At 51.8% G+C, this 27,782-nt stretch overlaps 2 protein-coding genes across 2 annotated transcripts in view; both read left to right on the forward strand.

The window, feature by feature from the left end:
- Nucleotides 1-292: 292 nt before the first annotated feature.
- On the forward strand, nucleotides 293-7,812 carry Pgc (progastricsin). The gene is made up of 9 exons (XM_021149741.1): nucleotides 293-415; nucleotides 2,165-2,324; nucleotides 2,691-2,808; nucleotides 3,526-3,644; nucleotides 4,020-4,219; nucleotides 5,633-5,752; nucleotides 6,218-6,368; nucleotides 7,034-7,132; nucleotides 7,502-7,812. Exons 1-9 carry the CDS (start codon nucleotides 357-359, stop codon nucleotides 7,652-7,654), a joined length of 1,179 nt encoding a protein of 392 aa, XP_021005400.1. The 5' UTR covers nucleotides 293-356; the 3' UTR covers nucleotides 7,655-7,812.
- A 2,584-nt stretch (nucleotides 7,813-10,396) lies between these two features.
- Tfeb (transcription factor EB) overlaps nucleotides 10,397-27,782 on the forward strand; it is a 55,221-nt gene continuing 37,835 nt past the window's right edge. Inside the window, exon 1 of the mRNA XM_021185993.1 lies at nucleotides 10,397-10,676. The gene's annotated coding sequence lies outside the window, so the exon portion shown is untranslated. The remainder of the gene's footprint in view (nucleotides 10,677-27,782) is intronic.

Here is a 27,782-nt window from a genome sequence, read left to right on the forward strand (position 1 = left end):
GCCTCTGATTCCCAGAGGTGTAATCTTTGCCACTCCACTGTGCGGCTGCTTTGTTCCCTCGTATCGCAGCTACCTCCTGGCCTTCCCTGCTTGAAGTAAGAAAGTCAATAAGATGAAAAATGTCCTGGTCCTGCTCCAGAAGGAAAAACACACAGAAACTATTGATACTTGAAGTCCAAGGGACATCTTGGCTTGGGGCGGGGCAGGGGGGCAGCATGCTTGCCCAGGCTGGGAGTCAGGGGCTGGGCTAGCTCCTGGGTGTATAAAAGGAAGGAGTCCCGCTCAGCTCTTCACTCCACTGCAACGGTCGAGCTCGAAGTGATTTCTTCCAGTGAGACCAGCTGCAAACCGGCATCATGAAGTGGATGGTGGTCGCCTTGCTCTGCCTCCCACTCCTGGAGGCAGCTTTGATCAGGTGAGACTAGAGAATGGCTCTAGGCTCAGAGACCCTCAGGCGGGAACCTGGAGTCTGGTGCCTATGAAGGTGTCAGATCCCCTGGGACAGGCATTACAACAGGTTGTGGGTGCTGAGACTCGAACCCTGCTCTTCTGGGAAAGCAAACTGTGCTCTTAAACCACGGAGCCATGCCTTCAGCCCCTTCATATGTATTAATAGTGATCCAAAGATTCTGTAAAGAAGTGGGGAGGATTACACAGGTTATAAGTAATACTCATGGATTTGAGCATCTGTAGATTTTGATAGTTCATAATTTTTAAAAAGCTTTTTCTTTAAAATTTGTGTGTGTGTGTTGGGGGGGGGATGATGAGGTAAGTGTGCCTGTGCCACTGAATATTTGTGGAGGTCAGAGGACAGATCCAAGGCGTCAGGGCCTCCTTCTACCCTATGGTACTAGGAGCTACACTCAAGTCTTCAGGCTTGGCAGCAAGCCCCTTTCCCTGTTAAGCCATCTTGCCAGGCCTGCTACCTGGTAGTTTCTTGGGTGAAAGGCCAACAAGCTAGCATTGTGCAACTGCAGTACAGGCGAATGGTGTGCCCTCCCGTGGAGCTGTAAGCAGAGAAACCCTGGAATCCCTGGAGTCCTACGAGAATGAGGAGTTACAATGGAAAAAAAGAATACAAGAAAAGGGAATTCTAGGTTGCAGTGCAAGCGGGTGGCTCTGCAGAGACCCTTGGGCATCGGCAGCCCACTTGGATCATGCTCATGGTGCCATTGGCAGAAGCCATGACCCTTAAGCTCTAACTCTGGAGTTCCCAAGCCACTTCCCTGTGGACTGTTCCACAAGGCACAGTGATGTCCCTGGGTTGTAAAGTTATCAATAAGTAGGGGGGGATCAGCACGATTCCCCTTCTTCCACACTCTGTCCCATCGGTTGGTTGGTACTCAGTGCCAGAGGAAAGGACACTTTGGGGTGAGCCTGCTTTCTCTGGCACCTTTAAAAAAGTGTAGCACCATGGACTGGGATGTGGCTCAGTTGGTGGGATACTTGCCTAGCATGTAAGATGCTCTGGCTTTGACCCTCATCACTCTAGAAACTGGGTGTGGTGGCAGAAGAAGGAGGATCAGAAGTCAGAGGCCGCTCTTTGACTCATATCAAGTTCGAGGCCAGCCTGACACATGTGAGACCTAGTCTCAAAAACATAAACACACTGATTCTAGCAAGGACAATTGTCCAAGCCACCTTCCTGTTCCTGGGGAGAATTACAGGCTGTAGTAGAACAGGGGCCCTTGACCTGGGCGGTGGTGGTGCATGCCTTTAATCCCAGCACTTGGGAGGCAGAGGCAGGCAGATTTCTGAGTTCGAGGCCAGCCTGGTCTAAAAAGTGAGTTCCAGGACAGCCAGGGCTATACAGAGAAACCCTGTCTTGAAAAAAAAACAAAGAACAGGAGCCCTGGGCAGCAGGCCTTTTATGTGGGGTGAGGATGGATGAAGTTGAAGTTGGTTAACTTCCAAATCTTGGAGCAAACATTAAGGAGGAGTTTGAGGGAGGGAAGAAGTAGAAAGAAAAAGACGAAGGGGAAGAAAAGCTAGGAAGAATGGAAAGCGAGAGGTGGAGATTCAGTGGGCGTGCTTGGGGGCAGACTGGCAGAGAGACTGAGACACACGGGCAGAGCTAGGAGACACACAGAGAGAGGTATGGAAGGAGAAAGGGAAGAAAGAAGAAGGCAGGGCCCGGGCCTGACACACCCACCGCCTTCCACAGGGTCCCCCTGAAGAAAATGAAGAGTATCCGGGAGACCATGAAGGAACAGGGTGTCCTCAAAGACTTTCTGAAGAACCATAAGTATGACCCTGGCCAGAAATACCACTTTGACAAGTTTGGTGACTACAGTGTACTCTATGAGCCCATGGCCTATATGGATGTAAGTCTTAACACCCTTCTCCCAACCCAGGGTCTCTGTCCCTGCTGCCTGCCTTCCTGCCCTGGGTTGCACACATCCTTCTCCCAACCTGCTATGGGCAACTGTTGGCGAGCCTGAGTGGGGGTGGGGGGTTTGCTTTCCGTCCTTGCAGCTGAGCCCACAGAGAGCCTTGTGGCTGTCCGGGGCACACACAGACTGAGCATCCATTGTGGTTTGAGGCAGGTTTCGAGGGAAGACTTGGGCCAGTGGTTTGGTGCGGTCTAGAGGGCAGCGGCTGGGTCCTTCTCTGCTTGCTTTTGGAGTTGCTGAGCCCTTAGATCCCTCAGAGCTAAGCAGTTTATCCTGTGACATCCCCTCCCCCACCAGGCTTCCTACTATGGTGAGATCAGCATCGGGACTCCACCCCAGAACTTCCTGGTCCTTTTCGACACTGGCTCCTCCAACCTGTGGGTGTCTTCTGTCTACTGCCAGAGCGAGGCCTGCAGTGAGTGCTGGATGGGCAGCAAGGGGGACAGACACCTCCCTAAGAATGCTGGGAGCAAGTCCACTCCTGGAGAGGAGGGTGGTGGTCTGTAGTCACATGACATATCCAAACCACACAAAGAGGCTGGCCCTGCAGCTGGGGCTCCATTGCCTTTCCTGCTAAGCAATCTATACCTTCACCTGTGCCAGCTCACCTTACTCATCCTGATCGCTGGACAATGACACCCCTTTTTCTCCTGGGCAATCGGCTACTCTGTTTCCAACAGTCATTCCTACCATCTGTTCACCCCACCATCTGTTCACCCCACCTGACCTCTCCACTCACCATGCTCCCATGAAGTGTGTCTAAAGGATAGGTTGGAGCAATACTGGGTGTGGTCTTGTCCGGCAGTAGTGTGGGCAGGCAGATGGACTTTACCTTTATAATCCTATTTTGGTCCGTGGAAGAGCCTTGGGATCCTATTATCTCTGGTCCAAGGAGTCTCTCTTTGGTTGTATCTCATGCTACTCAGGGTCTTGGTATAGGCAGTTTCTTGAAGGGGTGGGGGCCATGGGAAGAAGGCATGCTTGGAGGCCCACTCACTCCTAAGCGGAGTAGAGGATGCTAAACCCTGTTGGAATTTAAGCACAGACTGGGGAGGGCTGGCACACCCTGGGCTTGAGGGCACGAAGTGCTCCACTCACTAGCCTGTCCTCTATGTCCTGCCTCCCCTTGCAGCCACACACACCCGCTACAACCCCAGCAAGTCCTCCACCTACTACACTCAAGGGCAGACCTTCTCCCTGCAGTACGGCACCGGCAGCCTTACCGGCTTCTTCGGCTATGACACTCTGAGAGTGAGTCAAATTCCCTACTCCTGGGTGGGGCATGGAAGGAAGATGAGGGCCTTGGGCGAAGCCCCTGAGATGAGATGAAACGCTATTCTTAGGACGGGTGTCAACACAGCAAGACCTCGTCCATTCACCCACTGACCCTCATTACGTGTCAGAGAAGCCATGAAGAACCCTTCGGTTGTAGCCATTTTCCTTCAGGAACATAAACTCTGCTGAGTTGAGAGGGGCAGGGCAGGGGCAGGGACAACACCATAAGTGCTGATCCTTGAAAGAGAATATGTCTCCTGCCAGACTCATCAAGGTGGGGTGGGGACTTGAGTGGGGAGAGGGTCTCCAGTCTGGGTAGTCACTGTCCTGTGTTTTAACCTCCATCCCCAGGTCCAAAGCATCCAGGTCCCCAACCAGGAGTTCGGCCTGAGTGAGAATGAGCCTGGCACCAATTTTGTCTACGCACAATTTGACGGGATCATGGGCCTGGCCTACCCCGGCCTGTCTTCTGGGGGCGCCACTACCGCCTTGCAGGGCATGTTGGGGGAGGGCGCTCTGTCCCAGCCCCTCTTCGGTGTCTACCTTGGCAGGTAAGCAACCACTTAGCAAGCTCTCAGGTCTGCTACTCAACTGAGGTTCACTAGTTTGAGGGTTGGCGGCTTCAGCCATGCCTGTCCGAACATTCCTCTCCAAAGACTGAATTTTGCGCTCTCCACCCCGTATGTTTCCTGTCCACTCCTATTTTTTTTCAACATTTATTTATTTGTATTAGAGCAGGGGTTGGGACGCACTTCACAGTGAGCATGTAGAGGTCAAAGGACAACTAACTGGCAGGAAGGAGTCGGTTCTCCCCTTTTATTGTGTGGATCCCAAAGATGGAGCTCAGCTAGTCAGGCTTGGCTGCAAGCACCTTCACTTGCTGAGCCATCCTGCCAGCCCATACAATTGTTCCTTGTCTTTCCTGGATGTGACAAGCTCCCCTTATCACTCCCCCCCTTCCCTCCTTACCCCCTCCTACTCCCCCAGCCACCCCCCCTCCGGCTCAAATCGGGGCTCTGTCTTTCTCTCTAACACTTCCTGGGTCCACCTCCAGTGCCTGCCCCACGGAGGTCCCACTCGGGCTGCGGAGACTTTCCATTCCGTATTTCTTTTGTGTAGTAATCTTGCTTCATCTCCTTTGATCTGTTGTTCCAACCAGTCCTGGAGTCTTTGGGGCGAGGCCTAGGATTGACATCTAACCTGGTGTTATCCTTCCAGCAGACGTGAGCAGGCGCCAGCTGGGCTTCACTTTTCTTTCTTTCTTTCTTTCTTTCTTTCTTTCTTTCTTTCTTTCTTTCTTTCTTTCTTTCTTTCTTTCTTTCTTTCTTTTCTTCCAAGTTAGCTACCATCTAGAGTATCCATACGCTCACCGTGGTTTAAGGGCCTGAATCTGACTTTGTCATCAAGTCTGTGGACTTACTTCTTGCCTGTTTCTAATCATTACACATCACCTTTGGGAGTTCTATCCATCCCTGCTCTCTACCTTTAGCCGGGAGGCCACTGGAAGAACAGTCTTGCCTCTTCCTCTGCCCAAGCCCCACCTGTCTATCCCAGTAGAAAAGCGAGTGGCCTTGCATGGGTTCCTGGTAACAGATGGGCTCTATCTAGGCATGACGTCAAAGGCAGAAGACTGCACAGTAGCTGCTGGGGTCACAAAGTAGCTGCCTCTTCCAGGGGGACTGGAACTCTGAAGGACAACTTCACCCCAGAGTCTGAAGCACTGAGGATTCTGAGAGACCCAGACAGGGAGCCCATCTGAGGGAAACATCTCATCTTCAGGGGGCTCCAGTCTAAAGGAAACACAGACTGTCCTCAGGAAGCCCCAGTCTGAGAGATACACAGAGTCTGTCTTCAGGAAGCCTCTGTTGCAAAATGAGGGGAGAAGGTGTTTTCCTCTGAAAATGGCTAACCGACCATGGGAATTGGCTGTTCACCCGGACTCTTCTTCCTTTGGTCCTCTGTAGCCAGCAGGGGTCTAACGGCGGACAGATTGTGTTCGGTGGTGTGGATGAGAACCTGTACACTGGCGAGCTCACCTGGATTCCCGTCACCCAGGAGCTTTACTGGCAGATCACCATTGACGAGTGAGTCTGGTCAGGCCTCAGGGAGCGTCGTCACCTGGTACCTCAGACATTCTAAGCCATCCACCCACCCATCCTGGCACCGCTGGTAGAGGGTGGGTGGGAGACCTCCTCCAAAGTCACAGCCACCTATGCAGCAGTCTGGCAGCCCAGCTAACTCGGGAGAAGAGAGGGTATGGCCACACAGGGATCTCAGACACCAGGGAGGGCCCCCGGTAATGCAACGCTACAGGTTAGCAGCTGACTGTTTCACCGTCCTTGCGACAGCCAGTGGCTCTCTGACTTTCAGTGCTGTCTAGAGCCTTCCTTGAGAATTTGAGATGGCCTTGAATAGACTCTAGGGTCCCCTTACTTCCCTTAAGAACCACGTGGCCTCTGTATGCAGCCACCCGTGCCTCTGTGGTGGGAAGCCCCTCTGACCGCCCTGATCAGGTGGGGAACTGAGGCTGCTATCTTCTCACCATTCAGCTTCCTTATTGGCAACCAGGCCTCTGGCTGGTGCTCCTCCTCTGGCTGCCAAGGCATTGTAGACACAGGCACCTCTCTGCTTGTCATGCCTGCCCAGTACCTGAGTGAACTTCTGCAGACCATAGGAGCCCAGGAAGGAGAGTATGGACAGGTAAGTCTGGGAAGGCCATCCTGTGTGTGTGTGTGTGTGTGTGTGTGTGTGTGTATGTGTGCATGAGCGCATATATCTTTGGATACACAAAAATAGCCAAATCCTTGGCCTCCAGGCTTTTAGCTATTGAAGGAACTGGCGGGAGTGGCCCTGGTAGTATAGCAAAGCAAGAATTTCTTCTGAGCCAAAGTCACCTTGAAATATGGATTGAACACTGTCTGGACTTTAAGATTGGAGGAAAGTAATTAGAAGACGGGGGCCACACAGAGGAGTGACAAGGGACAGCTCTATAGTCTACACTCTCCCTCATCTTCATATGCTCTCCCACTCCTCTCTGTCCTAAACCCAGCGGAGAGTTTGCCTACCCCTGAGCCCATTCTCACAGATTCTGGGCGGTCACTGACAGGCCACATGGTCTATAGATCCGTATGTTAAAGGGTACTAGCCAGGGGGGGTGGGCAGCAATTCAATCTCCCAGAGAGCTTAGTGGGTTTCTGAGGTCTCCTCAAATCCCTCCCGACATCTGTGCCAACCCTGCTGAGTGCTGAGAGTTTGTAAGTCAGGTTCCCCTTGACACTGTGCCCTCCAGTCCAAAGCAGACGGTAGACGCAGGCCTATGGCGGGTGTGACAGGCACTCTTCTAAGGGAGATGTTCCTCTCTGCAGTATTTTGTGAGCTGCGACAGCGTCAGTAGCCTGCCTACCCTCACTTTTGTCCTCAATGGTGTCCAGTTTCCCCTGTCACCCTCTTCCTACATCATCCAGGTAAGTTCTCGCTCCTCTGGGCAGAGCTTCCAGGATTTGGTGTGGGTCTGGAAAAGTGATGCTAAGGTTTGAACCGAAGTTGTTCTGTCTTCAAAGCTCGATTACCAGGCTGACCTGCTGCAGGCCCGGAGCGGGGGGGGGTGGTGGTGGTGGTGGTGGTGGTGGTGGTGGTGGTGGAGAGGGATGGGAGTGGGGTGAGTGGGAGGGTTGCTGTGGAGGAAGGAACCTTCCCCCCCCCCTTAGAACCATTGCTCAGCAGTGCTGGTTAAGGAGGCTCAACTGTCCAATGAGCTCTTTGACTGCGTTACTCAAGGGGGTGAAGTTCAGTCCACAAGTAAACAAATGCGTGAATGTCTTTCTGTTGAACAGGAGGAAGGCTCCTGCATGGTGGGTCTGGAGAGCCTCTCCCTGAACGCTGAGAGTGGCCAGCCCCTCTGGATCCTTGGGGATGTCTTCCTCAGGTCTTACTATGCTGTCTTTGACATGGGCAATAACAGGGTGGGCCTTGCCCCTTCTGTCTAGACTTGTCATCTAGACATCCTCCCCCCCCCCCCCCCCCCCCCCCCCCGTGCCCTTCCTTCTTCCCCTCAGCCTGTCCCATCTGTCCCGCCTCTCTGCATCCAGCTTTCCTTTTCTGGAACCCTAGACATTCCCTAATAATAAATAGTCCTCCATATTGACCAGCCTGTTGAGTCATTTGTGTGTAGGGGGTGGGTATTGGGGGAGCTGGGCAAAGCTGTGCCTTGTCAGATTCCTTGGGTCTCAGGGAACTGTCAGAGTGGGAGACAGGGCAAGTTCCACTTTGATTGACCTTAGTGGCCACAAGGTTTCCCTGTGGGTCACTCAGATGCCAAGTGAAATGGAGTTGGAAGCCAGGCTTAGAGATAGGCCCGTACCCTTCTGTGCTTGGAATCTATTCACAGATTCCCTCTGACGAGATAAAACAGGCATTGAAGTGCCGGGTGTAGTGGCGCATGCCTTTAATCCCAGCACTCGGGGGGCAGAGGCAGGCGGATTTCTGAGTTCGAGGTCAGCCTGGTCTACAAAGTGAGTTCCAGGACAGCCAGGGCTACACAGAGAAACCCTGTCTCAAACTGCCCCCCCCCAAAAAACCCCAAAAAACAAAAAGACAAAAACAAAAACAAAAAAACAGGCATTGAGGGAGGGGTTTGTGCCTGCCAGGCAAAGGGAAAATACTATGTTGAATCACATCCCCAAACATTCCCACTGGCCTCAAGGCCACAGGAATGCCTTCCAGCAGTGTATGGAGGCGATGGTGACACAGAGCGAGGAGTTGGTCTCCTCAACTTTGAACCAGTTTTGACTAGAGTTTCCTGAAGGATGCTGTATGCATGTTTCTTTCTAACAGTTGTGGTCCTTGAGGAAGCAAGATGCTATTTCTAGGATGACACTGAGTAAGTCGCAGGACGTGTTGGAAGGAGGGCCGTCCCTCGGCTGTGGACCGCAGGGCCAGCTCTTTCCTATGCTTTCTCTAACCAGCTCAGTGAGAGGTGTGTCGCTCTAGATTTCATTCTTAGGAGTGTCTTAGAAAGCCCCAGAAACTTGGGGTTACATGATGGGGGGGAGGAGCAAGAGAAGAAGAGGGAGAAGAGGAAGAAAAGAAAGAGGAGAGAGAGGAGAGAGGAGAGGAAGAAAAGGGCAGGAGGCAGGGAGAAAAGAAGGTGGTGGGAGAAGAGATGAAGAAAAAGGAGGAACCACAAGCTAAGCGATATCCTAGTGCCGGGAGCTTCGAGCAGGAGGGACAGGCATGGCAGAAGACTGAGGAATTCTGAGCAGTACAATGTAGGTGCTGACGCCGGTCCAACTTCTCTCACACTTAAGGGCAGGGACAAAAGGGCAAGATCCAGGTCACGTACCACATTCCAAACTGAGACAGGATAGATCGTGAAAACTGTGGGCCCTTGAGCATCCAAGGGGTTTTACATCCCACACCAAGAATCCCAGCTCCGAGCACAGTGGCCGCTTCCCACCAAGCAGGCAAACTTGCAGGGGGCATCCCATCAGGAGTGTCTGAATAACAAAACTAGTCAGGAGCAGCGACACACACCTCCAACTCCAGCCTTCTCGGAAAGCAGAGGCAGGCAGAGCTCCGTTAGATTGAGGGCAGTAAAATCAACTAATGAATTCTAGGCCACCTAGGGTTATTGGGTGAGTCTGTCTCCATGAAACAAAACAATGGTAGAAATAACAATAAACCAGGTTTTAAGGCCAAGCACGTGAACCCTGGAGTGTGGTTTCAGTGTTCTCCCAGACATTGCCTGGAAATCTCACAAAGAGAACTGTTTTGATTACAGTTAAGATATCCTACCTTCCTTTATAACCTTTTACCTAATCAATTACAACAGTATCAGCTACACCCCAGGAAACATCCTGTGATCTTATCTAAATTTCTCAGCAGTCCTTTGAAGATAACTACAGAACTCACCAAAACAAAAGTATGGCTCTGGTAAAAGACAAGGAGGAGCCCTTGCCCAGTTTCTCTGTCAACTTTCTCTTAATCCCGTTGTTTTAAATCTACATTTAAATATATATATATATATATATATATATATTTAAACCAGGCAGTAGTGGTACACAGTACACACTTTTAATCTCAGCACTTGAGGGACAGGTGGATCTCTGTGAGTTAAAGGCCAGACTGTCTACAAATCTAGTTGTAGGACAGCCAAGGCTACACAAAGAAACCCTGTGTTAAAGAACTATATATATGTATATGTACGTGTATGTGTATGTGTATATGTATACTTACATAAATATATATTTAATAAACTACAGCTCTGCTTCATACTGGCTTGTCCTGAAATTATAATAATAATTAATAGAACAACAACAATAATATTGTTATTGTTATTTAACAAAGAAATCAAAACTCTCCCAAGTGGAAGTTGCTAAGGGATAGGATAACTTCTCAGGTTGCTGCTGGCAATTATGGGGGTGGGATCCTATACTTTTCTCACTCTTTCTGGAAAAGCAGCTTGCTATTGGTCCTTTTACAAGATGTAATAATATAGAAAGTCATATCACGGGACATCATTGATAGAAAAAATAGAGAAAATCTGAAAAGGGAAAAAAGACAAACGTTTAAAGTCAAAAGTTGACTCCTAGGGAAACAGCGGCCAGTGGAATGGAACTGCAAATCCCGGCGAGCCCTTCGCGGCTGCGACGGGGACTACATTTCCCAGCGGGCGTCGCGGTAGGCCTATGGGGGGCGGTCCGCAGGAGGGGCGGGTGCTGCCCTCTGCCGGGCGCAGCGGGAAGTGGGCGCGGAGTGACAGCCGGAGCCCAAGCGCCGGGCGCGGGGCTAGGTGACAGCGGAGGCGGCAGCTGCGGGCGGGACGCAGAGAACGGAGACGGCGCCGACAGCGGCGGGAAGGGCGGACGGGGCGGGTCTGGCTGGTGGCGCGTAGCCCGAGGAGCCCGACAGCGGGCGGCGGGCGAAGCTCGGGGGCTGGGCACCCGAACTTGGGACAAGTTGCCGGAACCTCAGGGCGCCGGCGGCGGACAGATTGACCTTCAGAGCGAGGTGAGCGGGACTAGGGGGCAAGGGGTGCAGGGGGACCGGGGAATGCCGGCGCCGCACTTCCCATCCTGTGGGTGTCTGAGACAGGTGGGGGGGTAGGTGGGGGTACAGACTGAAGCAGGACAGGGTGCACTGCGCCGCCACCCACCCGCAGCCGGTGCAGCCCTGGGTACCCGGCGCGTGGCCCGAGCGATGCAGCTCGCCAGCCGGGGAGCCCCTCGGGCCCCTCCCTTCGGGCCGGGCCGGGGGACGCCTCCCCGCGACCTTATGTAACCGGGGCGGGAGTGGCCGGGGCGGGCACGGGCCTTCCTGGCCCGGGGAAGCTGAGCGGAGCTGGGGCGGGAGGTGCAGGAGTGAACTTGCAAGAAGTTTTGAGGGACTCCCGGGCCCTGAGCTCGCTCTCCCTCCTCCGATAGAACGGGGGCGGGGGGGCTCGGGGGAGGGAGTCCGAGGCCCGGGGAGGTGTGCAGGCACCAAGGCCGGCGGGGCCTGGCCCAGCCTGGATGGTCGCGCGGAGTGGGAGGGCCGGAGAGGCGCCACGCCCCGTGGGCTGGGCTGCCTGTGTCCGGGGTAGTGTGGACGTCCCATCACTGCCTCTCTCCCTCCCTCGTTTGCCTTTCTCTCTCCTGGACCTCTTGCAGAAGACCCCTCTGGTTTCAGCCCCTGATGCCCCTGGCAAACTTCTCCTCTTGCACTATCCCACCACCCTAGGGTACCCCAACTCGGGTCGCACCCTCTGTGCACCTTGCTTTCTGCTTCCTCGAGCTCCCAGTCGTCTGCCCTCCTCCCTGAGCCACCCTCTTGGTCCTCAATTCCGGAAAATACGCCCCCTTTTCCCTGTCTACCCCCACACTCGCACTGCCCAACTCCAGGCTAGCCCGCCCCTCCAGGTCAACGCCTTCGTCTCCCCACCCCCAACTCCGGACCCCGTCGCCTCTTCCGCCCAGCGCCTCCTGGAAGGGAGCTGGCGGATGCCACCTGGGTCCCCGCCCTCGGCCCCCGCTGTGCTCTGGGTTCTGGCTTCACGCACCGCTGCCCGGAGCTGCTCGGGGCTGCGCGAGCAGGTTCGCGCCGCAGTCGCCTGGCGCGCCCCAGCCCCGCGCCCTGGGGAGGAAGGGAGGGCGCCCGCCCGGGTGGGGCTGGTCTGCGCCAGCGCTACCCCGGCCCCCGCCCTCCATTCTGAGCCTGCCCCTCACCGCGACGTCCTTCCCCAACCTGCGTCAGTTCTCGCCTGTCTTGCAGGAGACCTATCAGTGTGACAATTGCAGGACTAAACTTGAGCGCTCAGTTCGCTGGGGGAAGTGTGGGCTCCACTTGCCCGCACCCGGAGTGAGGGGCTGCTTGATGAAGCAGAGATGGGGAACCTCTGGGACGTGGCCTGAGGCCCCTACACCCACCCTGGCCGGGATTCCACTGGCCCAGACTAGGCACTCGGGCTGTTGGGGGGTGAGGTGGGGACGGTCTCCAGTTTCCTCTACGGCGGCCAGGTGCAGATGCTGGCAGATCCGAACGCGGAGGCCTGGCTCGATGGCCCGCTCCCTCCCGAGCTGCCCGGTGCCCCGCTGGAGCCAGTCGCCATCCCCCAGGCTCTGCGTTCGGGCAGCTCCCAGTCTGGAGAAAATGAGCCAGCCATAGTTATCCGCCAGCCAGGAGAGGCAGTAGACGGGAAGGGCAGCTGACTCTGCAGCCTTTACTGTGCCTCAGTTTCTCTCCGCTCATTTGGTTCCCGTCTTTCAGCTCGCCTCCTAGTTACGAGAGAGCTGCGACGCAGAGGGTGTGATGAAGTGCAGGTCTATTTGAGGGTTCTCCTCTGTGAGAGGAGCCGCTATGGCTTACACTTTACCGGGCCTGGTACAGCTGAGTGCTAAGTCTCTGGCCGCCTAGGAGGTGGAGCTAAATAGAGACCCAAATCGCTTGGTTTCAGGCCCCATGGAATGAGACAAGGGACAACTGAGATGAACATTGAATCCACAGAGAGCCAACTGTGCATTTTAGGGCTGATGGCCTGGTGACTCAGTCAGAGGTGGGTAGGGAGTGGGCCAGAGAAGGCAAGAGAGTTCATTCAAGTACCGCTGGGGTGTCCAGTGCCCGCCCATCCCATCAGCAGTGAGCCGCCCCCCGCCCCCACCCCATTTCCTGGATGCTGGGAAGTAAGTGGGAGGGGGACCCACCCCTTGCCTGGCTGCCCTTTGAGGGTCTGGCTTCTGGCCCTGATCCCTCCTGGGCTCTGTTTATGGCTGTAATTGCTTCGTTAGCCAGGGTTTATAGAGTTACTTAGCACCTGCCCCCACAGGGAGTGGCCCAGCCACCCCTCCCCCCTGGCTTCTGTCTCTTCCTTTTCAAAGTCAAGTTGGTTTTTGCAGGCAGCAGGGGTTTCCCCAACCACAGCTGGCATGAGAGCCAGGTTGAGCCTTTGTCCTAGGGATGGAGGGCAGGGGACACTTGGGGCCCAGCATGGGGCTGTCATAGCAATGACAGTGGGAATTGAGTTGGCCTCCTCTAGTAGGGAGGTGGGGGTGGGGAAGCTCAGATTCTCAGCGCTTCCAGAAGTATCCCTGTCTCGGGATGCAGCCAGCCTCTACACATGTGCTGTGAAGCCACCTGTTAGGCAGCTGTGAAGATTAAGGGCAGAGAAGGCCAAGTACCTGGTGAGTGAGGGCATGGTAGAGTTTGTGGAATCAAGTCTTCTCTGTGGCTTCTTTGTGGGTGACTTGTGTAGATGGATGGCTCTGATAGAGTCACAAGAACACAGCAGTGTATTCATTAGAATATTAATTCTACCAGAGCAGGACTGTAATAAAACCGAGCTGCAAACCCCAGCTGCCAGCATAGAATGTGTCTCTTTGCATCAAGCTAGGTAGGGATTATTGTTCGTTATGCTGAGTCAAAGAAGTTAAGTAAATTGTTGGGAACCACCACAGCCTGGAAGAGGAGGGCTGAGGTTCTAAGCCAGGACCAACTGATTGCAAGATCCACATCCGTAATTCCTGAAGAAAATCACATCAGTGTAGGCCAGAAGTGTTTGTTTGTTTGTTTGTTTTAAGTTACTTTTTATTTATGTGTGCATGGCGTGCAGTGCCTATGGAGTCCAGAAGGGGGTGTCAGATCTCCTGCAGCTGGAGTTACAGACAGTTGTAAGCTGCCAGTCAGGGTGCTGGGACCTGAGCTTGTCCTCTGAGGAACAGCCAGAGGTCTTCTCCACTGAGCCCTCTCTCCCAGCAGTTCTCCTGTAGATGGTGTGTGTGCTGGTGGCTGCTCTTCTGGGGGGGGGGGGACGACTACAGTTCAATTCCTCGGTATCCACATGGCAGCTCACAACTAACTCCAGGCCTGTGGGATTAGATTTTTCTTCTGGCCTCCCCGGAACTGTACACACGTGGTACACAGACATACATCCAGGCAAACACCAACACACATAAAATAAAAATTAAAATAAAAACAATGTATATAAAAAAGAATTTCTTTTAGAGACTGGGGATATGGGAGGTAGTTTGGGAACCTTATTTTTGCTGCCCAGGGTCTACACTTATCTCCTGGCCTCTTTTCTGAGTTGCTGAGCCAGGTGCCCATAGGACCACTGGGAAATTCAGTCCTGTAAGGAGATAGGTGCCCACAGCCTTCTGGGTGTGTGGCTTTGGCCGTGGATAACATGCCCTTTAAGCCACAGGACGCCCTCATAAGGACTTGTTTCATCAGATGTGGAGGAAAGGCAGTGAGAGCTTTGGTTGAGGAAGTCACAAGGTCACAGGTCAAAGGTCACAGAGTCCCCTTACCATCTCCAGTTGGCTCTGCTCAGTGTCCTTTTGCCTAAGCACTAATCATCGGTGGGCCCCCCTCCAGTAAAGACTTGCTACAGGTCTCTGCCCCAGGCACCAGGACACAGGAGGCTTCAGAACTGGAGGGTGTGGGTGGTAGAAGACCTGGGGACTGTTGGAGTCCTGGAATCAAAGCTGGCTCATGTGTTCCATTCCGTCAGGATTTAACCCCAGCCACCATGTATTTAGCACTGTACTGAGTGTAACTTGGCCTGGGTGAACACTGGGACTTTGGGCTCTGGGGCCAGGCTGCCTGTCTCCGAGTCCTAACACTGCTTCGTACCACTCTGGGATCCTAGGCAAGCTGTTTAGCAAGCACTGCCTCTGTTTCCATGACTAAGAAGTGTGCACTCTGTTAGCCCTACCTAGAGCAACCTAGAGCAAGGGCCAAATGCGTCGGTGCCCAGAATACACAGAGAACTAAAATAACAAACCCTCACTCAACTCACGAAGCTCTTTCATCTTGTCATGTTGTACATCTAAACGAGAAACAGAAGCCCGCATGCTTCAAGAGGAAGAGAGCCGCGGAAGGCTACGATAGAGTACTTACCTGGCATGTAGGAGGCCGTGGGTTTAATCCCCAGTTCCAAATATGCTGGGCATGGTGGCACACACCTGTAACCTCAGCCCTGGAGAAGCGGAGGCAGGAGGATCCGAAGGTCAAGGTCATTCTCTGCTATGAGAGTGAGTTTGAGGTCCTCGTGAGAAGCATGGGACCCTGTCGTTAAAAAGGAAATCAGTGAGTGGGTTGGGAGAGAGTGTTCAGTGGTTAGGGCACTTGCTACTCTTCCAGAGGTCTGGACTCTGGCATCCATGTTGAGCAGCTCACAAGCACCTGTATTTCCAGCGCCAGGGGCCCGACACCCTCCTTCAGCTTCCACGGGTATGCGTTCTCTTCCCTACCTCCTGCCAAAGTTACACACACACATGTACATACAGTTTTTAAAAAGCTGAGGGTGGGTTGGAGAGACGGCTCAGTGGTTAAAAGAACTGCTCTTCCAGAGGTCCTGAGTTAAATTCCCAGAAACCACATGGTGGCTCACAACCATCTGTAATGGGATCTGGTGCCCTCTTCTGGTGTGTCTGAAGACAGCTACAGCATGTACTCATATGCATAAAGTAAATATATCTTTAAAAAGCGCTAAGGGTTCCAACAGGCCACCCTATGTATCTAACACCCTAAAATATAACATCTTCTAGGTGAGGAAGGCTTGTAGGTTCCAGAAAGATCGAGGAGATGAGTCAGGAGAACATGGCTCACAGGATGGAAGCTCCTAGAGCCTGACTGGCAACATGGAGCCTGACTGGGGCTGAGCCACAGCCTCTGCATTGGGTAGCTTGGTGTTCTTGTAGGACCCCTAACAGTGGGGTGGGGGTGGGGGTGTCTCTGGCTCTTTTGCCTGCTTTGGGACTTTTGTCCCCTACTGGGTTGCTTTGTCCAGCCTTGATATGAGGATTTGTGCCGCGTCTTTTTTATAATTTGTTATGCCGTGTTGGGTTGATACCTCTGGGAGGTCTGTTTTTTTTTTTAATTTTTAAAAAAAGTATTTATTTTTATTGTATGTGCATTTGTTTTGTCTGCACGTATGGCATGTGTGTCTGTGTGAGGGTGTTGGAGCCTGTGGAAGTGTAGTTACAGACAGTTGTGAGCTGCTGTGTGGGTGTGGAAGAGCAACCAGAGCTGGTAACCACTGAGCCATCTCTCCCACCCTGGGACGTCTATTTTTTTCTGACGGGAAATGGGGGAGGGGGAGATGTACAGGGAGAGGAGGTGGGTAGGGGTGAGGATGGAGGTGGAGAGGGTCTGGCGTGAGGGCAAACTGCAGTTGGGATGTATTGTATGACAGAAAAAAATAATTAAAACCACAAAACCAACAACTTTCCCCCCCCAAAAAAAACCTCACCTTCCAGGAAGTCTTGCGAGCACCCTGCTCTCCAGCACACCCAATTCCCAGCGCACATACTGTGACTCACAACCATCTCTAACTCCGGTTCTAGGGAATTGAGCGCCCTCTCCTGGCTTCTGCATGTATGTGGTGCACAGACACACACGCAGGCAAAATACTCACCCATGCTTATAAAATAAATACCTGTATATCTAAGGGTTTTTGCAGACTCTGGCCACAGTCCCTGCTACACTCTACAACTCCATCTTCCATTCTGGGCTTGTTCTCCTCAGTTGTCTAGGTACTGCACGGGATTTGGCAATGGCGGCAGGTAGGGAGTGTCTCTACCCCTTGAATTTCTCCGTGGGACATTGGTCTGCATCCCCTGTCCTAGGCATGGCTCTTCCCTCCCCTCTCTTGCCCGCCCCCCTCTTCCACTCTGCACCAGAGACACCGATCCTCTTGCTGAGGGCAGAGATAAAGTCCCAGCGATAGGGAAGGACCGAGACTTATCTCACCCACAGGAAGTGCTTTGCTGTAGAGAGGGTTGGCAGCGGGGGAGATCGGAGGACAGCCCAGAGAGGCAGAAGATCAGGCAGGATCATTGTTTCATATCACACACATACACACACACACACACACACGTATTGTTAACATATATTACAGATATACATATTTTCTCCCTTCTGAAGCTGGGGTATCAAATCTAGATCCTCGCACAGGCTAGACAAGTGTGAGTGCCCGATCCCAGAGATCCACCCCCACCGTGGTCCTGGTCTTAACTGGGAGAATAAGGAAGAGAATGGAGTCTGGCCAGTGCGGTGCCAGTTTTGCAAAGCGCGCGGGGGGCGGGGGGGGGCGGCATTCCACCTTGTTGAGAGTTACAATACTGTGGGAGTCCCAGAGTAGGATGTGTGTAGAAAGCAGCGATCCCGATGCTCTTGTTTCAGCCCTCCTTCCTTAAAGTGCTTTCTGCCTTCCTGGCTTCCTTGCTTTCTCCAGTCAAAGTTTTTTTTGTTGTTGTTGTTTTTATTTATTTATTTATTTATTTTTTTTTTTTTGAGACACAGTTTCTCTGTAGCCCTGGCTGTCCTGGAACTCACTCTGTAGACCAGGCTGGCCTCGAACTCAGAAATCCGCTGGGATTAAAGGTGAGCGCCACCACCGCCTGGCGAAGTCATAGCTTTCTAGGAGGCCATTGGACTCTTCCCTCTCATGGCACGCCTGGCTGGCGGTTCGAATCACCTGGGAGCTCTTACAGAGTAGCCCCGCCTCCCGGTCTCTGGGGGTGGGGCTTGGGCCCCAGGATGAAAGCAAAGCCCTACTGGTTCCCATGCCCTTTCTCTAGGCCCTGGAGTCTAGGGCGACAGCTCCGACACCAAGCCTGCCTGCGAAGTCCCCAGTGGGACTATACCATATCAGCTGTTGCCACGCTGTTTCACATCTCATGCTTAAGTAGTTTCGCAGGTTTTGTGTGTGTGTGTGTGTGTGTCCGCGTAGGTGTGTTTATGTGTGCAGAGACCAGAGAACAACCTTGGGTGTCACACTCAGCAATACTGTCCACCTTCCTTCAGACAGGACCTTTCTTTTGTCTGGAGCTCACCTCTTAGGGAGACTGGCTGGCCAGTGAACTTCTGTGTCTCTCTAGCCTTAGGATTATAAACTTGTATCATCACATCCCACAGTTTTACACGGGCTGTAGGATTGAACATAGGCCCACCCTTGTTCCTTGTTTAATATCCATTGAACCAACCTCACGGCCAGTATTTTATTATTTTTTAAGTAATGTGTGTTTATATGTGTCTATATGGGTATGTGTACTTATGAGTGCAGTTACCCAATGCGGCCAGGAGAGGGCATCAGAGACCCTGGAGTTGGAATTACAGGCAGTTGTGCCCTAACTGCGCTGAGTGCTGGAAACCAAACTCAGGTTCTCTGAAAAAGCAACAAGCACCCTTAATGATATTAACGAGTCATTTCTCCAGCCCTATTTTATTTGCTTATTTATTTTTCTTTTAAAATCGTTTTTCCCCCATTTTTATGTGTATAGGTGTTTAGCCTGACTTGCGCACATGACATGCATGCAATACCTGTGGAGGCCAGCAGAGGGTGGTGGATACCCTGGAACTGGAGTTACAGACAGCTGTGAGCCACCATGTGGTTGCTGGCAATTGAACCCAGGTCCTCTGCCAGAGCAGCCAGTGCTTTTAGCTGCTGAGCCATCTCTCCAGCCCCGTTTTACTTACATTTTTAAAATAATTATTTTGTAAAAGATTTATTTATTTTTCTTTTTTTAAAGATTTATTTATTTATTTTATATATATGAGTACACTGTCATTCTCTTCAGACCAGAAGAGAGCCTCAGATCCCATCACAGATGGTTGTGAGCCACTATGTGGTTGCTGAGATTTGAACTCAGGACCTCTGAAAGAGCAGTCAGTGCTCTTAACTGCTGAGCCATCTCTCCAGCCCCTATTTTACTTATTTTTGAGACAAAGTCTCACTATGTATGTGATCCTTCTGCCTCTGCCTCCTGAGTTCTGAGATGACACACGTTTTCAAATGAAGCCAGTGTGCCAAATGGTGTTGTCTTAGACTGTTTTGGATTTCTTTGGCTAGTGTCATCTTTCAAGGCAGATTTCCAAGGCAGGTCTCTTCTGAGTTGTGCAGCACCATTTCTGCCCCGGACTGCCATGTACAAGTCTGTTTTTGAGTGATTATAACAGAACACCAGAGAATCGGTAATTCTATAAAGAAATAGGGTTTGGTTTTAACTCACAGTTTGTGTTGAAAGCTAGGGACCACATCTGATGTTACCCTTCTGACCTTGTGTTGAAAGGAGGGTGATGTGTGTGTGGTGCTTGGGCTTTTTAGTATGTATGTGTGTGTGTATGTATGTGTGTGCATTTGTGTGTCTATATGTGTATGCATGTGATGTGTGTATGTGTGTATATGTATATGTGTGTAATATGTGCATGTATACATGTATGTATGTATGCATGTAATATGTGTGTGTTTGTGTGTATATGTATGTGTGTATGTAATATGTGCATGTATATATGTATGTGTGAGTGTATGTATGTGTGCATATGTATGTGATGTGTGTATTTGTATGTATATGTATGTGTGTATATGTATAGTATATGCATGTATATATGTATGTATGAGTGTATGTATGTAAGTGTGCATGTGTGTGTGCATGTGTATGTGTGTGCACATGTGTATGTATATGTGTGTGCATGTGTGTATGTATGTGTATATATGCATGTGTGTATGTGTGTGTGTGTGTGTGTAGTGTGTGCATTTGTGTGTGTGTAGGCCAGACATCAGCACTGTGTGCCCTTTATTACAACACATTTATTTATTTATTTGCTTGCTTTATTTGTTTATTTATTTATTTGTTCTTTAAGATAGTGTTTCTCTGGGTAACAGCCCTGGCTGTCCTAGAAATTGCTCACTCTATAGACCAGGCTGGCTCAAAGGTCCACCTGCCTCTCCCAAGTGCTGGGATAGAAGGTGTGTGCCACGACCACACAGATTATTTGTGTATTTTTGAGGCAGAGTCTCTTCTTGAACCTGACACGTATTAATTCGTCTCGGCTGGCAAGCTTGGGGGATCTTCCTGTCTCTGCTCACTTAGTGCTGAGATTATCAGCACATGCCGCCATGTCTGGCTTTTTATGCAGGCTTTGGGTATACAAACCATGGTCTTTAGGCTCTGGCCTTACAAAGGACTCAGTCACTGTGATAATTTTACCCAATTCCGCTCACTTCCCAGGCCCTACCTCTGAGCTTTGGGTTGTATTTCCAGCGTCCTAATCCCCACTTTGAGTAATGGAGATTAAATTTCAACCCGTAGGGGACACTTCAACCACACTCACATTTGAGTACCCCAGGAAACTCAGCACTATTTAGCCATCTGATTCTTGGTCTCTATGATGGGTGGGTGCATGCCAGGGCATGCATGTGATGTAGAAGACAACATTTCTTTTGTTTTCTATGGTCTCTCTACATAGCCCTGGCTGCCCATTGTAGACCATTCAGACTGGGAACTCACAGAGATCCACCTGCCTCTGCCTCCTGAGCGCTGGGATTGAAGGTGTGGACCACCATGCCAAGTAGAGGATGGTGTTGTGGCGTTCTCTCCTCCACCTTGTGTGCGTTCCAAGACTCAAACTCACGCCCTCAGGCTGGCACACAGGCGCTTGCATCTGGGAGTCATCTCACTTGCCCCTGAATCACATTGCACACTAGCAGTAAGCAAAAAGAGCACATAAAAGAAATAGTTCTCGGGCTGGAAAGAACTGCTCTTCTGAAGGTCCTGAGTTCAAGTCCCAGCACCCACATGGTGGCTCACAACCATCTGTAATGGGATCCGGTGTCCTCTTCTGGTGTCTCTGAAGAGAGCTATACAGTGTATTCATATACATAAAATAAATAAATACACCTTTTTTTTTTAAAAAGGAAAGAAAGAAATAGTTATCTCTTCTTCTGGTCAGAAAGATGCTAGGAAGACCCCTGTGGGAGACCATTTTATCTAGGAGGTTCTGGGCTATTTATTTACGTTACTTAAAAAATTATATTAACTTACTAAAAATTACATTTACTTACAATCATGTGTGTGAGAATGTGTGTGTGCGTGTGTGTGTGTGTGTGTGAAGCTATGGTGCTTCTGTCAGGATCAGAGGATAACTTCCAGGAATTACTTCTCTTCTTTTACCGTGCGGGACCCAAGATCAAACTCAGGTCTTCAGGCTTGGCCGCAAGCACCTGTGCACACCGAGCTGACTTGTCGGCCTATGGGGTAGATTTTTGTTGTTGTTGTTGTGTAGACCTGTCTTATGTAGCCCAGGCTGTTCTTAGAGTCTCTGTGTAGTCAAGGATGACTTAAACCTTCTCCTCCTCCTGCCTCCCTTTTCTGAGCAGTGGGGTGACAAGTGTGTATCGCCCTGGCTGGTTTTGTTTGTTTGCTTGTTTGTTTTAGAAATCTGAGGCAGGGTCTCACTGTATATCCCGTGTGCCTCTCAGGCTGGGCTTAAACTCAGTCTTCCTACCACGGTCTCATCTCCCCCCAGTGCTATGATTACAGGTGAATGCCACCTGGGCCTTGAGGGTGTTGTCAGGAGAGCGGGGTCTCGGGGATGGAGGGGTCTTTAGAAATAGGAAGAGGTTGGAAGGAAGATGGTGGGGGGGAGGAGGAGGAGGAGAGACCTGCCAGGGAGGAGCTTAGCATCCCATGTAACCGATGATTGAAGGTACCAGACCTCTGATGCCCTCCCAGGAAAGGGATTCGGTCTGTTGGGGCCCATTCCTCCTGCCCAGAGGAGAGCCTTCCATGCAGTGGATGCCGGTAAAGCTTTTCAGGATGAATGAGTAAACACAGCTGAGTAAATCACATGCCCAGAAACGAGGCCTCCATGACCCCTTCTCTGTAGGTATTCACCACTGATGCCCAGGACCTCATACACAGCTCAGCAACCACCCTGGTCCTCTGCCTCTGCTTGGCTCTGTCCTTGCCCTAGCTCTTCTGGCTTGGGGTGCCCTGCCTGCTCTCCCCATAGAAAGACTGCCAGCCTTCCCATCCCATCCCTTTTCCACCAGTAGGTATGTGGGGAGAGAGAGGCGGGGCTTCTGCGTGTTTGGCAAGGGTAGTCACAGCCTGTCCTCTGGTTTGTTTATAATCAGTTTGGGGACAGCACCTGTTCTGCCCCTGCAGTCCCTGAGGGATGTGCAGTGGCCAGGAGGTGACATCCTATACTGTCCACCCCACTGTCACTCACCCAGGCAGAGCTCTCGCCAGGTGTGTTCAGCCAGCCTGTAGGGCAGTGCTGGCCGGCTCAGCCCTGGGCTGACTGGAGCCTTAGCAGCTGGCACAGCCTCTGTGTTCTTGAGATGGGGACAGAGCTTGGGACTTAGAGATCTAGCCGCAGCCGAGCTGCCTGCCCATGGCCTTCGGGACAGTGAGGGGTACCAGATGTTTACTTGGCAGCCAAGCTTGTGCTGTCCAAGTAGGTGGTTAGGAATGGAAACTTCTGGAAGTCTCGGCAGAGGTCAGAGAAAGGCAGGCAGCCAGCTGAGAGAATGAGAGAGGTGAATGGGGCCTCTAGGCTCTTGGGTGAGTCCTCGGCCCTTCCTGCCTTCTGATCCCTAGGGAGGGCTTTTCTGCCTCACCCTGGGTTCTTGTCCTGGGCGTCACTGCTACAGGCCCAGGAGGCACTCCTCCTGGACAGAATCCTTCTTTCTAGGCATTCTGGAGGAGAGGGGAGGCCCCAGGCTGTTCACCTGCTGGATAGAAGCCTTGGGGCTGTGAGGTATGTGCACTTAGAGGCCCGAGGACAGTGCACCGGCTTCTCTCTCTGCCATTACCTTCTCTCTCTCTCCCCTCCACTCACCTCCTACCCCTCTCCTTCCTCCACATCCACAGAACCCAGAACAGTCCCAATGTCTACCTCTAGTGCTCTCTCTCCCTTTCTCTCTCTCTCTTTCCTGCTCTCCACCCACTTTATTTCTTTTTCTGTCTTCCTCATGCTCAGAGGATGACCCAGAGTGAGCCTCTGGGTCCTGCCATTGGGCACTCTTAGCAATGGCCTATGGGAGAACGAGATACGAGTGCAGGCACCTGCCTGACACAGTCATTCTGTCCTTATCTGGGGAGGGGCAGCCTGCTCAGGGTGAGGAAGAGGCTGTGGTAGCCAGCTCTGCTTCGCTGAGGGGCAGCCTGCAACCTGGGCCATGCTGGGCACATTGAGGGGGGGTCTCCATAGAAGAGAGAGGGCCCCGGGCATTATCACATACTCCAGAACTATGACTAATTATAGGTTATCATCCAATTTTTTTTAGCCTAATTATAGTGTTTTTCAAAGCCAGGTGTGGGAAGAAAATATTAGAATTTCTATTACTATTTACCTATATCTTGTCCTCTCCTGCCCTGTTTTATTGTGAAATATGGCACAGTTGCCGAAGACAGCATAAATAAAGGAGTATAGAAGTGACTGGGTCAGCAGGCTGGCTTAGGTAAGTGAGGAGCTTGCTGTTAAGCTCAGTGACCTAAGTTTGATCCCCAAACCCACCTGGGGAGCCAGGGGAGAGAGCAGACTCCTGGGAGTTGACCTCTGACCTCTGACCTCCTCAGGAGTACCATGAGTGATCATGTGCACACAAGTACTAAATAAATAAAGGGGAGAGTGGCGGGGCCGGAGAGATGGCTCAGTGGTTACGAATACATGCTGCTCTTGCGGGGAGCTGGTTGGGCTCCCAGAACCCACACCAGGCAGCTCATAACCACCTGTAACTCCAGCTCCCGGGGAGCTGACACCTCTTCTGGCCTCCAGGGTATCTGTGCATGTGTGCACATACAAACATGCACACATACACATGGATAAAACAAAATCTTTTAAATAAAAGGGGCTCCCCAGAGAACAAGCACCTCCATGAACAAGGAGACTCGACCTGAAGTCTAAAAGCAGCTCCTGTGAGCTGGGGAATGATGGCTCACACCTTTGTTGCCAGCACTCAGGAGATAGACGGGGTGGATCTCTGTGAGTTCAAGGCCAGCCTTGAACTGTTTTACATAGGGGGAAACTTAACGCAGCAACAAAGAACAGCTTTCGTCACTTCTAGAACTAGCCGCTACCTTGGCTTTATTTATTTATTTATTTATTTATTTATTTATTTATTTATTTTCTGAGATAGGGTTTCTCTGCGTAGCCCTGGCTGTCTTGGAACTTGCTTTGTAGACCAGGCTGGCATTGAACTCAGAGATCTGCCTGCCTCTGCCTCCTGAGTGCTGGGACTAAAGGTGTGCACAACCACTGCCCAGAATTAATTAATTCCCCCCTCTCTTTCCGTCCCCCTTTTTGGTGTTCTGCCTGCAGCTGTTCTGTCCTCCTCTCAAGAACACAGAGGCTGTGCCAGCTGCTAAGCTGCTATGTCTGCTCGAGGGTTCAGACCCTCTAGAATAGGAGTTACAGACAGATGTGAGCTGCCATGTGGGTGCTGGGACTTGAACCCAGGTCTTCTGGAAGAGCAGCCAGTGCTTTTAACCAGAGCCATCCCTCCAGCCCTATTTGTTAGTGTTTTAATTGTGTGTGTGTGCTTGAGGGTGTGTGCATGTGAGTGCAGGTGCCACAGCAGTCCAGAAAAGGTCATTAGATCCCTTGGAGCTGGAATTCTAGGTGATTGAGAGCCACCTGCTGTGGGCTGGGAACTGAACTCAGGTGCACTGCAAGAGCAGCATGGGCCCTTAGCCCTCAGCCAAGTCTCCAGCTCCGACTGTGGTTTTGTGATGAGTGGCTCCTGACTTCCCTTTGTTGTCGCGCCCAGGTGACACTATCCTGACCCTGGTGCTGACCCTGGGACCCTTTGGATTTAGCCCTATCCAACTCAGTTCAGTGCAGATGAGTGTGCAGATGCCACTGGGGACCTTCATGCCCGTGTGGCACTTTTCCCATTCATGGTGGGTCTGCGTGCTTCCACTCCCTGTGACTGGAACGTGATTCTTTCTGTGCCGTGTAGCATCCATCTCCCTGGGCATATAGACCTTTGGGTGGCTTTCTTTTCCGCTGCCAGGAACAGCACTCTGCCTTGTGTGTGTTTCTTGGGGTGTTGGTACATAGATTTCTTTACAGTGCCTATAACCAGAGTGGGGTTGCCTGGGCTCCGTATAGTACAGCCTCACGTGTTATTCTAAATGGTTGTACAAACTTGATCCTCCCTGGGGGCTCCCTGGAGTTCCTGTCGCTCCAGAACCTTGCCAGCACTTGGTCGTGGTGTTAGACAAGTGTTTGGCACATTGGTGAGTTTCTTGTCACAGGTGTAATTCACACACTCATCCTTAACTTTTTACAAATTATGCATACTGTGTATGCAGTATCTGCAGAGGCCAGAAGACGGCGTGGGATTCCCCGGAACTGGAGTTACAAATGATTGTGAATCGCCACATGAGTGCTGGAAACCAAAGCTGGGTCCTCTGCAAGAGCAGCAAGTGCTTTTAACTCCCGAGCCACCTCTCCAGCCCCTCATTTTTAGGAATCAACCTATTTCTGCGTATATTTAGTAGCATGCATGTGGTATATAGTTGGTGTATGCAGTGTGCCCCTCTGTGAGTCCTGCATTAAGAATTCAACCAACTTCAGGTTTAAAATGTCTAAAAAGGAGACTCAATGGTTAAGAGAGATCGCCCCTCTTCCAGGGAGATTTGGATTTGGCTTCCAGCACCACACTAGCTGTTCGTAAACTGCCTGTACCTCCAGCGTCACGGGCTCTGCCTTTTGTGTCTATACCCACTCGCAGGTGCACACACAGACACATAAAAAGTAATATGCCGAATAAGCACAGTTCTTCCCGCCCCTGTTTTCTAAGCAATACGACCAGGTGAGGCTTTGCAGTCACCTGGAGCAGATTTAAAGAGCGTCCGAGGATGTGGGTTAGAGGTCCTGTATGTAAGAGACACGACATTTCTGGATTTTAGCATCCAGAGGGATCCTGGAATGAACCCTCCAGAATCCCGAGGAGAGGGAGCGTACATAATAGGGTTGGTCTCGCCCGTCTTTCTTCTCAGTGGTGAAAGGAGTCTGATAGGAATGGGGGACGAGCGTTGGCTCGTGAGTGTTAGAAAGCTGCCTATGCTCATGCTTGAGCAGGAAGAGACCCCAGGTGGCCGTGCCTGCCCTTGGGGAACCCTCTCTCCAGAGGGTGTTGGCCAACCACGCTTCTGGCCCACTTGCCCAATGCATCGGGCACAGGAGGATTCTGTGACTTCCATTGAAATTGGGGAGCCCTTGACTTGTAGCTGTTCCACATCAGCAAATGGCCTGGCCCCGAGTCTCAGTGGTATGGCCTCTGAGAACTCACTTACATGCTTTGTACCTCAGTTTCTCCATCGGAAAAATGGGAGTGGTAGGGTTGCTACCCCTCTCCTTCGTGGGGCTAACTTCAGGGTCAGGGCAAAGGTGCTGTGGAAGGAACCTTGGGGTGACTGTGTTTCCTAGACAAGCTAGGCTTTCTGGCAGTCTCCCCCTCTCACTGTCCCTGATCGCTAAGCTGGAGGTGTCCACTGATGAACCTGGTGCTGTGGCCCTCCTGTGGGAGCCACCCTGTGTGGGGTGCTGCCCTGAGGGCCCCAGGCTTTTGGTGAAGACTGCAGAAATGAGGGGCTCTGTGGGAGCCATGGGGCCCCCCCCTGGCAGACCTTTGTCCTTAGCTGAAGTCCAGGGTTGTCGGGGAGATAAAGAGGAGCCTAGGAGAGGTCCTTATCTGAGGCCCTGAGGCAGATCCAGGGCAGCATTGGGGGTGGGGGGCTCTCCTTTCACATTCCTTCCTGTTTACTAGCCCAGGGCGAGTCCGAGTCATAATTGTTCTCCCTGGTCCTCTCTGTCCTCTCTCATCTCACTGGCCTCTCTGTGGTTTCTGGGAGTCATGACTGGTCCGTCCACTACACTTCTGAAATACAAATGGGTCAGTGAGCTCCCCCACCCTGAGGTGGCTGATAACTGCCTGCCCTTCCAGATAATACCTGTTGGCACTGGGTGTTAGAGAAGAATCCTGGGAGCCAGAGAAGTCACTTGTGTGTAAGAATGGTTTCTTGGGCCAGAGAGATGGCTCAGTGGTTAAGAGCACTGGCTGCTCTTCCAGAGGACCCAGGTTCAATTCCCAGCACCTACACGGTGGCTCCTAATTATCTGTAACTCCACTTCCAGGACATCTGACACCCTAACACAGACACACATACAATAAAAATAAATAATTATAAAGAGAGAGACAGAGAGAGAGGTTTCTCTTGCCGGGCACGCCTTTAGTTCTAGCACTCAGGAGGCAGAGGAAGGTGGATCTTTGAGTTGAAGGCCAGCCTGATCTACAGAGCATGTTCCAGAACAGCCAGGACTACATAGAGAGTGTGTCTCAAAACAACAAACAAAAAACAAACAAACAAAAGAATGGTTTTCCCATAGGACAGAGTGCTTTGTCCCAATCTGCCCAGATCCTGATGGGTGACACTTGGGTCTTTCATATCAAGAGAGGAGGCCAGGGCCACCTCCCTGGGAAGGTGGAGGAGACCTTTGGTATTCTCTAGGAGAAGCATGGGTCTGTGTGGACTGTTGTCCCTCTCTGTCTCTCTGGGTGCCTCAGAGCAGAAGCTAAGGAAGACTAGAACCCAGGGGTGGGGAGATTGGAGCCTGCCTGCCTGCCTGGGGGGAGGGGAAGGCTTCTGGTCGGAGCTTCTCTCTGAGCTCTGAGTAATCTTTGACCACGTTTGGTTTGCAGCTCCCAGGGGGTTGTGGTTGTGCAACTTCCTCACTGAGGTGCAGGGGCTGGGTGAGAAACAGCACCCGGGAGAAGTGAGGAAATGGCTTGGGTGGGGGAGCTTGGAGCTGAGCACCCAGAGGGCCGTCTTCCAAGGGTTACCCTCT

Source organism: Mus caroli, chromosome 17 (assembly GCF_900094665.2).
Source record: "Mus caroli chromosome 17, CAROLI_EIJ_v1.1, whole genome shotgun sequence".
Taxonomy (NCBI): domain Eukaryota; kingdom Metazoa; phylum Chordata; class Mammalia; order Rodentia; family Muridae; genus Mus; species Mus caroli.